A 12060-nucleotide genomic window follows, 5' to 3' on the forward strand; every position below is an offset into this window, starting at 1 on the left:
GTCCACAGATTCAGTCCAAATCCTTAGGGATGTGGATAACTTCAGGAGAGAACATCTTTCAGAGGGAGGTCTCGTCATGTTTGGTAATATGTGTTACATTTGTTTCTTCTTTTTCCCATTAAAATAATCCAAAAAATATGGGTTTTTTTCAGTCTGATGGAAAAAACAATACAGAAGGCACCTTTTAGTTTTTAATTTGATATTTAACGTACACAGAACTTTGCTTTGAATCTGAAACTTAAATTGTTCTCATGTGATTGCCTTCAGGTTCGTGTAGTTTTTATTCTTCTTGTGTATTGAGCTGTGTGCTTTCTAGAAACTACACATATTTAAATATACAGGGAAATATGCACTCTAAAATACAGAACGTTGATGTAACTACAAATCCAATATATTAAAATCAATGTATTTCTGTGTCTTCTGCTACAGAGTCTGAGATCTTCAGTCTGAATAAAGCAATGATAGCAGTCAGAAAATGATGGATTTAATTTTCTTTCTTTCTTTTTTAAAGTGTATTCCACCAACATGTCTTTTCTATATGGTATTTTTTTGTTGTTTGTGATCTCTTCAGGACTGGGTTATTTTTCCCTCTCTCATCAGCAGAATTTTTTCAAAATGTTTTACTAGAAACAAAAAAAAGGTTTTGCCAACCTTGTGTGCTGTGAAAACACTGTAAGTTCCAGTTTGTTTACATCAATACAGGAAGCCAGACAGAAAAAAATACCATAAATATATGCAATGCAGCACAGCCAAGGAACAGACACAGCAGCTTCTAAGGCAAGCATCATTTTTTTATTCAAACCACAATTTTTGTTCAGTTCTTTGAGTGCTGTGGCTGGGGAGACAGATTCCTCTTGCTTTTCCCTTGATGTAGAAGGAAGAACTATTTCAGAAAAGGTTTTTCCCATCATCTTAACTCCAACTTCTTGCTACTTCCCCAGTTAGATACGACCCAGGATAGTGTGGAGAAGAAGGGGGCTTGGGGAGATCAAAGTACTCTTACATAGGAGAAATAAATTGTTCCCAAGTGGGATTTGACCACATTCCTACTGATGGAGACTCCTCTGGGAGAATCATAGAATCATAGAATAACCAGGTTGGAAGAGACCCACCGGATCATAGAGTCCAACCATTCCTATCAAACACTAAAATCAATACTGAGGGCCCCACATCAAAGGCCTGAGGCCAGCCTAAGGACTTTCTTATTAAAGCACTACAACAGCAGTTTGCCTTTACCCTTGTTTGCTCAGTGTTTCCACAAGCATGAGTTGCACAGCACAGTTCTGGCAAAATCCCCTCCTGGAGTACATGAGCACCTTCCTGGTTGACAATGCTAGACATGCAGAAAAGCTGCTGCTAGCTGGTATTGGTGGGTAAGCACTATCCTGTGGCCATGGGTTTATCTTGGTCTGTTCAGCCTGGAGGAGACTGAGGAGAGACCTCATCACAGTCTACATCTTCCTTACAGGGGGAGAAGGAGGAGCAGGCACTGATCTGTTCTCTTTGGTGACCAGTGATAGGAGCCAAGGGAACAGCAGGAAGATGTGCCTGCCTTTGCATAGACTGAATATCACAAAAATGTTCTTCACCCAGAAGGTGGTGGAGCACAGGAACAGGCTCCCCAGGGAAGCAGTCATGGCACCAAGCCTGACAATATTCCAGAAGCATTTGGACAACACCCTCAAACACACGGTGTTTGTTGGGGTCATCCTATGCAGGGATAGGAGTTGGACTCACTGATCCTTGGGGGTCCCTTCCAACTCAGAATATACTATGATTCTATGATTTTCTATGATTCTATGATTTCTATGATTCTATTTCTATTATTTTATGATTTTCATTGCTTGTATTAGAACATTATTTGTGTACACACACAAACATGGAAAGGTAGCACTAGGTGCGATTTGGGCTGAAGTTTTATGAGTGTTCCCTTCCTCCTGTTAAGAGTTTCTTACACCTGTGCAATCTTGCAGTGTTTGCAGGTAAAGAGGGTTATTTCTGTCAGGAAAACTCACGTGGAAGCGTGTGTGTTTCCAGGGTTTCTGTTCAGTTATTTCATGGAATCATAGAATGGTTTGGGTTGGACCTTAAAGCCCATCCAGTTTTAACCCCCTGTCATGGGCTGGGACACCTCGCACTGGATCAGGTTGCTCAAAGCCCCATCAGCCTGGCCTTGAACACCTCCAGGGATGTGGCAGCCACACTTTCTCTCAGCAACCTGTGCCTAAATCCCCCCTCTTTCAGCTTAAAACTGTTCCTCCTTATCCTATCCTTGCACTCCCTGATTAAGAGCCTCTCCCTATCTTTCCTGTAGGCCCCCTTTAAATACTGAGAGGGCTTAGCTTTGACAAATAAGACTTGATATGTTGAATCAGGCTGCTATTTGCTGTCATTAGCCACTTGGTGAGAGGGTTAAGGATTGTATGTAATTCCCATGCTTGAATAACATGTCAACTCTGTATCCACCAATACAGAACCTACAGATTTGGGCTTAATCCTAATTACTTCTGCTATGATAGCACAACATCACAGTCAGAAAAAATAGATCTCATTAATAAACATTTAGTTTGTAAAGCTTTTGACTCAGTAGCTTCTTGCCATTGCTTGTGTTATCTCTGGCAGTCAGCCATAAGGTAGAGGTTTGGTTTTAACTTCGGAAGCATAAAAGAAACCCTTTTCCTGTTAGGTTATATGTGAGGACCCCAATATGAAAATATATACACAGTAAGGTCTTGACTGATCCTAGACCTGTAGCACACAAACCATAGAATCAGAGAATCACTAGGTTTGAAAAGACCCACTGAATCATCGAGTCCAACCATTCCTACCAAACACTAAACCATGTCCCTCAGCACCCCGTCCACCCATCCCTTAAAAACCTCCAGGGAAGGTGACTCAATCACCTCCCTGGGCAGCCTGTTCCAGTGCCCAACGACCCTTTCTGTGAAATTTTTTTTCCTGATGTCCAGCCTGAACCTCCCCTGGCGGATCTTGAGGCCGTTCCCTCTTGTCCTGTCCCCTCTCACTTGGGAGAAGAGGCCAGCTGCCTCCTCTCCACAACCTCCTTTCAGGTAATAAGAGTTTGGGGGATCAAGGCCTCAGTCCGACACAATTCACAAGAATATTAGGTAGGTTTTATGGAAAGGAAGAATGAATGCAGATAGAAAAGAAGACATGAAGGAAACCTCATGCTGGAAAAAAAGTATTTCACATTGAATAAAAGAAAACTAAATCCCTCTGGGAAGACATTTGAAAGATGAATTGGATGGTGTTCACAGCTGGAAGATAATGTCTCTATTTATAATTGTGTTTAACAATGCTAATATTTTTCTCATGATGGGTTAAGTCATGGAGATTTATTTTAACTCAAGGGGGTGGAACATACTGTGTAACTTGCTCAGGTGAATATTCAAAGTCCTCTTAGAAGCCCAGGAAGATTTTTAATACCAAAACTGAGGAGTAAGACAGGTTTTTTGACTATTTTTTCCTCTTAGCTAAATCATTTAATTGTGAATATCTGAGAGGCTTGCTATTCTGGATGTTCCCATTTCTGTAATGCCTTGGAGTTAGTTATGATGATGCCTCCAGAGGCATCTCTTGTTCATGTATACTTCCTTAGTGGAAGGCTCTGGGAATATCTGCGTCAGAATTGTCTGTTTGGAAAGCCAGTCACTAGACTTTGGGTCTAGGAAGCCACATGTTCTCCTAATCCAAGAAATGTTGTCTATTGACATTCCCTAGAAGTTATTTTCCCTTTTCCTTGTTCAGCCACTCTCCTGAGTGATCATCCCAAGGTCTGCCTAGGTCATCTTAATAAAACTATTCATCATTAGCTGGCTCTTGAAGCCAAGAGAGAAGTAATAAAAGATAAGTGGCAGTAAATGCTGCTAGCCCATTTCTGCGCTTCCATGGAAGGAGTTATGATGTGGGCATGTAGCTTATGTCAGCAGCTCTGGATGAGGAGGTCCCTTCCTCAGCTGATCAACCATCTTTGTCTGTCAGCATGGTCTCAAGATCCTCTTGAGCCCATGGTGTCTGAGAAAGAAGTCATAGAATCATAGAATCATAGAATATCCCCAGTTGGAAGGGACCCACAAGGACCATCAAGTCCAGCTCCTGTCCCTGTATAGGACAACATTGACACCATGTGTCATTGCTAGGGTGGGTGCCTTTTATTTAGAGACATTTTTCTGCCATCCCTACAAGCTATCATAGTCAAAGGCAAAAGGTAATCATGCTCAAATGCAGGGGACAGACAGCAGGTATGACTGCCGCTGCAGCTGGAGGGCTCTGAGTTACCAACTCCATCTCTGGGCTGCCTGCATGGAGCCAGCATTTCTGTGGAAAGGTGCCATTTCCTCCCTGCTTATTTGACCTTACAAAGCTCCACACATTTTCTGCTTTGATGGCAATAAACTAGAACTGGTATAATACATCCCCTTAGTGCCAGAGTATGAGGAGTTGTCTATCCCCCCAAACTATACTAATTATAAAATCAATTCTTACAATGATGTGGCTTTTGCTGTTGGATCCGGTCATTATCAGTTCCAATTCTGCAGACTAATCACATGCTTTTTCAGATCAGAGAGAACAATTTAAAACTGTTACATGGACAATTAATTTGATGCAATTCAACTCTCAACAGACTTTCATCTGGATTGCTGGCATGGTGCTAAAGCGCTGGTAGAAATAAAATCCCCTTCACTTCCGTCTGCTCTGAGGAAATTTGCATTTTGTTTTTCCCATGCCTGCATTGATTTATTTGAGAATTTGGTGTCATGCCCTACGGAGAAGGCAGGAAGATGCAGGATTTGTGTTTCTTGATGGTGTCAGGCCTTCCAGTATCTGAAAGGGGCCTACAAGAAAGCTGGGGAGGGACTTTTTGCAAGGACATGTAGGGATAGGATGAAGGGTAATGGCTTTAAATTGGAAGGGGTAAGATTTAGATTAGATGTTAGGAAATAATTCTTCACAATGAGGGTGGTGAGGCACTGGAACAGGTTGCCCAGGGAAGCTGTGGATGCTCCCTCCCTAGAATTAGTGTAGGCCAGGTCAGATGTGTCCTTGAGCTATCTGGTCTAGTGGGAATTGTCCCTACCCATGGCAGGGGGGTTGAACTTAATGGGCTTTAAGGCCCATTCCAACACAAGCCATTCCATGATTCTATGATTCTATGTCCTTCAAAGATAAGTGTACATGATTTTGCTCCAAGTGTGAAATCACTGTTACTACTTAGTGGGTTAAATGGGTAATCCCACTTATTTAGTCTAGTCAGCATAATGTATGTGTATATCTTTAGCTAAGTAAAGTGATGATGAGAAGAGTCAGTGCTTGAATCCATTTTTGAAATGTCAATAACTACTGAGATATATTAGCCTGTAACTCCCTAGTGTTCAATAAATCATGACAGGGAGACAAGTTTTCCATGTTCACAAGGGAACTGGCAGGACAAAGTGTCAACTATCTATTCTTAAAAGGTCAAGAGACTCTAATAATTTTAAGAAAAATAGCTTTTCTTTTGTAACCTGCTTAAATCAGTGTAGTAGCACTGTCCTGTCACTTTAGAGGGAAGCTCTGAAAATGAGTTTTCAGGCTGGCTTGTTTCAGATCAAACTAAAAGAAGAAAGACTGAACAGTCTGGATCGATGGGTTGCAACCAAAGATATGAAGTTCAACAAGGCCAAGTGCTGGGTCCTGCACTGGGGACACAACCCCATGCAGCTACAGGCTTGGGGAAGAGTGGCTGGAAAGCTGCCAGGCAGAGAAGGACCTGGGGGAGTTGGTTGACAATGGCTGAACATGAGCCAACAGTGTGCTCAAGGGGCCAAGAAGGCCAATGGCATCTTGGCCTGTTTGGGAAACAGTGTGGCCAACAGGAGTGGGGAAGTGCACACCTCGAATGCTGTGTTCAGTTTTAAGCCCCTCACTACAAGAACATTGAGGGGCTGGAGCGCATCCAGAGAAGGGCAACAAAGCTGGTGAAGGGGCTGGAGAACAAGCCTTATGAGAGGCAGCTGAGGGAACTGGAGTTCTTTATCCTGGACTACAACAACATGAAAGGAGGTTGTAGTGAGGTGGGTGGTGGTCTCTTCTCCCACGTGACAGGTGATAGGATGAGAGAAAATGGCCTCAAGTTGCACCTTGAATACTCTGTTCAGTTTTGGGCCCCTCACTACAAGAAGGAGATTGAGGGGCTGGAGCACATCTAGAGGAGGGCAATGGAGCTGGGGAAAGGTCTGGTGCACAGGGGTTGTGAGGAGCAGCTGAGGGACCTGGGGCCGTTTAGCCTGGCGAAGAGGAGGCTGGGGGGAGACATCATTGATCTCAACTATCTGAAAGGAGGTTGTGGCAAGGTGGTATCTTCTCCCAAGTGACAGGTGATGGGATGAGAGGAAATGGCCTCAAGTTGCACCAGGGGAAATTTAGACTAGGTATCAGAAAAAATTTCTTTACTGAAAGGGTAGTTAGGCCCTGGCAGAGGCTGCCCAGGGAGGTGGTTGAGTCCCCGTCCTGAAGTTGTTTAAAAGATGGGCAGACAAGGAGCTCAGGAATATGGTTTAGTAGTGGGTAGGTACAGTTGGACTCAATGATCTCAAAGGTCTTTTCCAAACAAACAATTCTATGATTCTATGAAATAAGTGCTCTCCATGGAAACAGTGATATAATTTTTCTGTTCAGACACATGTTCAGCACTCCTGGGAGTGCTTGCCTCGGGAATGCTGGGCAGGATTGCCTGTGTGACACCACACTCCTGCTAATTTGCTCTTAAGCTTGACATAAATTGTGGCATGAGTCAAACCACCAAGTTAAACTAACCTGGCAAATAGCTCTAAAGATTATTTATACTTAAAGAAATGCAGAAAAATATTAAAAAATGTGGCCTTTTTTTCCCTTCCCTTTTCTCTTAAATCAATGCTAAGCTATTGATGTGTTGCAGCGCAGACAGCCCAGAGATGCTGCCTGCTCTGGGAATCAGTACCTGGTACCTCTAGTATTGTTGCTGGTTGCAGATAGATATAGAGGGATAAAAACTGTTCATGGGAATCCACAGGATATTTTTGCCAAAAAAAAAAAAAAAACCAACTACATCAAAGGCTCACAATAAAGGGCCAAAAGGCTCAATTATGATATACTGCAGTAAATAAAAAGTGAATAGATGATGTGTATAACCCATGTGAGTACCTGATATGGAAGGGAATTTAAGGAAAGCTGCTATGAGGTCTCCCTGGAGCCTTGTCTTCTCCAGGCTGGACAAACCAAATCTCAGAGCCTGTCCTTGTATGGGAGGTGCTCCAGCCTTCAGATCACCTTCATGTCGCTTCTGCAGATTTGCTGTAAGAGATCTATGTTGTCCTTGTGCTGAGGGCTCCAGAACTGAACACAGGATTCCACAAGCGAGTACAGGGCTAGAATCCCTTCTCTTGCCCTGCTGCTTGCACTGCTTTTGATTCAGCCCAGGATACAGTTATCTTTCCAGTCTGCCAACAGATTTTGCCAGCTCATGTTGAGCTTCTCATCCACCAGCATCCCTAAGTCCTTCTCTTTCAAGGTATTCATAATCTTTTCTCCACTCTGCCTTAACACTCATGTATGTTAAACTTCTATAACATACCTGTCTATATACACACTGATACACCCACATTTGTTTCAAATAGGCACATTTCCTAGCAGGTGAAAAATTACCCTATCCCTGTCTGTATGCCCTGCTCTGATCCTGAAAGCAATTCTTATCATAAAAGACATATAAATGTCCAAACTTTCATTCTTTCATTATTTTGAAATGTGAGACCACTTGGTTGCAAGACCACTATTTTGTGAGTTGAATACAGTCTTGCTTTTACTGTAGGCCTTTGATTAGCCTAAGAGACTTTTTCTTTAGAGGACTACAAAGAAACTGCCATGAACTATAAATTCCTTGCTAACAGAATTGGTTAAAAGGCCATTTCAATGTATTTTGATTTTTATGGGTCACACTTTGAGTGCAGCTGGTTTGAAGAGGAATGGTTCCTATGCTTCACACTGGGCTCTGTCACACGTCATGAAGGTTTAACCCCAGCCCTGCCTAACAGCAAGTTTGTAGGCAGGTTAAACTGAGTTAAGACAGTGCTGCCACTAGGCATCAATTTTTTCCTCCTCCTTGTCTTCCCTGGCCCTCCCTGCTGTCACTGGCTCTGGCTGTTGCATGTGGAGATGCTACACCACAGTCAGTTCCTTGTGAACAGTTAATAATGGTTACTGTTCGCTGTAGATTTAATTCAGACATTGGGAAGAAATGTTTTCCAGTGAGGGTGGTGAGGCACTGGCACAGGTTGCCCAGAGAAGTTGTGGCTGCCCCTTCCCTGGGGATGTTTGAGGCCAGGCTGAATGAGACTTTGAGCAACCTGATCCAGTGGAAGGTGTCCCTGCCCATGACAGGGGTTTGGAACTGGATGGGCTTTGAGGTCCCTTCCAACCCAAACCATTCCTTGTTTCTATGAAATCAAGGGAAATCCTTTTATTGTGTGATGTTGTCACACCTTGAAGTCTCTTTGAAGTCACATACAAACAATTATCCTTTATAAAACATTTTTAGTGAATAGATTTTCCTCTTTCAGGCTGTGTTTGAGTAAGCAATTTATGCCTTTCAGGATTACTGTTCATTTCAGTAGAGCTGTGCATCCAGTGGAAACTAAGCTTAGGCACCTGCCTGAGCACTTTGCACCCACTGGGTGCTTTGGGGTTGTGGAGGCTTGGGTTTTTTAAAGCATTGTCCTTGATTGTTTTGCATGCCATCTCTTGAAAGCATGCACGCATCACAAATGATGCTCAAATTGCTGCCTGGGTTTGCTATGATAGCTAGCATTGAAGCTAGTAGTGTCATTTATTACAAACAATGTAATAACAGTCCCATCTTCTCTCCTGATGACATATAATAAGATATACTTTATAAGCAATCATCTGTTTGTGTGTATTTATACTGTAAAACAAATAATTTGCACAAAAAACAGCCACGAACCCCTTTCTCTGTTTGTAGCTACTGCTGCAGGTATTATTTGCTGTCCTCTGCAGAGGACCTGAGTCTATTGAGTTGCTTGTTTGATGTGAACAGCAGCTGGTTTTCCCTTTAATGCCAGAGATAACCATATCTGAGATAGTGTTCTTCGGGTTTTCCATGAGCAAAGCATGCATTTTTTTCACAGGTACGAATAAATCATTCATGCAAATTATGCAACCAAAACACAGACAGAGCTGTTCGTTGTTTCCAGTGTGTGACTGATGTCCCAAACTGAATGTTTTTTATCCTTATTACTGGAATGACAGCCTGTAACAGGTACATAGACTCCCCAAAAGACAAGAATATCAATGGCTTTCGATCAGAAAACAACACTTTGGTGCTGTAAACTGGGGTTTATCTGTGAAGAACCGTGATGAATAGGGTCATCAACACCAGCATTTCCTGGAGAAAGCATAGTACAGGATGCACAATTCATTGTGAGGGCAGAAGGTCTTGTCCTTCTCCCTCACTGCCCACAACTCCATGAACACAGCTGGTGAAGCCCAACACCCCAAGGATTATTGCCTTCGGCTAGTGATGAGTTTCCCTTCTGTTCCCATCAATTGTCTTAGAACCATGGAATGGTTTGGATTTGAAGGGATCTTAAAGATCATCCAGTTCCAACCCTCGTGTCATTGGCAGGTGCACCTTTCACTGGCTCAACTTATTTAAAGCCTCATCCAGGTTGGCCTTGCAAGGCTCATAACCACAACAGCTGCAGTAGTTGTTGGCCTGATTTGGAAGACAGCAAAAATAATTTTGAATTCAGATGTTTTCATTATTTGTTTAAAAAAAAAAACCCTACTATTACCTTTGTACCAGTGAACGGGAATATTAGAATGAAAGCCAAGTCATACCCCAAATATTTGAAACACCTACCCCATAAAAGCATTATTTAATTATTTCAAAAACTTAATCTTTTAAAAACAGTTAAAGATTCCTATCATCTTACATCTCTTTCATTGCTTCCTTAACAACGAATTCTCTAAGCCTTCTGAAGCGTCATTACCCGCTCATGGTCTATTTAATCACATCTGTATCTTCCATTTCTCAAACCCGAACAAAGCCCATAACCCAGTCCACTCTTTGGAAGCCAAAACACACTCTTGATGCAGCAGTATTTGGGTTTAGGCATTCCATTAAAAGACATGAGACATCCAAGTTGCTCGAAATTTAGATAGCAGATTGGATCATAAAACATTATTACCCTTACAGGCCCTATTTGTCAATGAGGTCACTACTGCATTGTGATTTCTTAACAAACCCTTTTTTCCCGTAAAAGGACAACAAATCTGCAACATTTTTCCCTAAGCTCTTTAGTGGCATTCAACCTCTTCTCATTAAATCACAGAATCACTAGGTTGGAAAACACCCACAGGATCATCGAGTCCAACTATTCCTATCAACCACTAAAACATGCCCCTCAGCACCTCATCCACCTGTCTTTTAAATATATTTGTTAGTCAGAAGATAGGGAAATACTTTTTACATTACTTGTAATATTTTTTGCAATTATTTTTTTGACTGTGCACCTGTTGTTACAATCTGATGTTTTATTTCAGGCCTCTTCAAATCTATTTGCAACCATCATAATTTCAAAGAACAAGAGATACTCAGTGGAAGGTGTCCCTGCTCATGGCAGTGGGGGTGTATCTGGATGGTCTTTGAGGTCCCTTCCAACCCAAACCATTCTATGATCTATATCCAGGAACATGCGTCAGCCAGTTTACAATATTACTATTTATTCAGTGTCTCATTCCAAAGATAGCACTGTTACCTTGCTATTAAAAATCCAATAGACTATCACACTATCACCAAATTATATCTTTATTATAAATTTTGCTTCCTACACCTAATGTCAGCCTGGGAAATAACATTTTTATATCATTTCCAAAACTGGCAGTGGGGAATCTTTTGGCATAGCTGTCTTTACCTTGACTTTCCAGATCAGTACCGGCATAGGGGATGCAACAGGGACAGGTTGCACTGCAATAATTCCTGCTTGATTCACCAGGAGAACTCCTGAGCTATAAATTACACTTGAGCCTGAGCCATATCTTTGTCATCCTGCAGATTAAAGAAGGAAAGAAATACATTCTCTGGTCCAGCAGGAGATGTGTGCTCTTGCCAATAGAAAAGCGACCATTTCTGCTCTGCAGTTCTGTGGCTGTAAGTGGACAATTAACAATATGCACATGAGATCAAATAATGGTTTCTCCAAGGAAGGGAAGACTTTGCATCTGTGGTCTTCAGCTCCTGTCAATAAGGATGTGTTTGCTGGTGTCATATTCTTAATCTCTGTGGCTTACATTGAGTTAAGAGAACAAACAGCGTGTCCTACTGCTGAAGTTGTGCCATATTTCTTGGGAATGTTTTAATTGTCTTTATTACAGTAAACTTTCACTCCTTCTGTCCTTCACCGTGTTACAAGATTTCATTAGGTCTCTATCAGTAATTAGTGATGTCAGAGATACAGTTGCCCATGATGTATAGCCTCTGACTTCTAGTACAAAGGGAAAGGTGATAGCAGGAGTTGCAGAGTTGCCATTATTGATACAGACCCTAGCCTCAGAAGATGCCTGCTTCTGAGTGCTAATGTTTGCCTTGGTGGCAGCTCATCAGGTTTTCTTATCAATATCCACCTTGGTTTTAAAACTCATTAGTAATCTAGAAACAAGTTCCTTCTGAATTTCTCACTTGCTCATTCTCTGTTTCACTGTGTCTTAAAGTGTCTTGACTTTTAAATTATTTTACAGAGAGATCTCACAGAATGATGCCTTGGAGGTCATAGAAGCAAATGTATTTTCCAGTCTTCCCAAACTGCATGAAATGTAAGTACTGAACAATCTAAATTCAAAGGGGATAATGATAAAGATTTTTTATAGGCAAATTTCAAAATTTTTGCAGCTTGGTTCAGGTAAATTCTGAAGAAGTCATAGTGATACAGGAACATTTGAAATTTCCCTTTGTCTTTTCCATCTTCTTATCTAACTGTCTCTCTTTCTTTCTGGTCAACCCAAAAATTA

General features: G+C 41.8%; 1 protein-coding gene across 4 annotated transcripts in view; it reads left to right on the forward strand.

Moving 5' to 3' along the window:
- FSHR (follicle stimulating hormone receptor) overlaps positions 1-12060 on the forward strand; it is an 87433-nt gene that overhangs the window by 45358 nt on the left and 30015 nt on the right. For all 4 annotated transcript variants that reach the window (XM_069850434.1, XM_069850431.1, XM_069850432.1 and 1 more), the window contains exon 3: positions 11791-11865. In XM_069850434.1, coding sequence (XP_069706535.1) covers positions 11791-11865 — 75 coding nt within the window. The remainder of the gene's footprint in view (positions 1-11790; positions 11866-12060) is intronic.

The sequence above is a fragment of the Phaenicophaeus curvirostris genome, chromosome 2 (assembly GCF_032191515.1).
Source record: "Phaenicophaeus curvirostris isolate KB17595 chromosome 2, BPBGC_Pcur_1.0, whole genome shotgun sequence".
In the NCBI taxonomy this organism is placed as follows: Eukaryota; Metazoa; Chordata; class Aves; order Cuculiformes; family Cuculidae; genus Phaenicophaeus; species Phaenicophaeus curvirostris.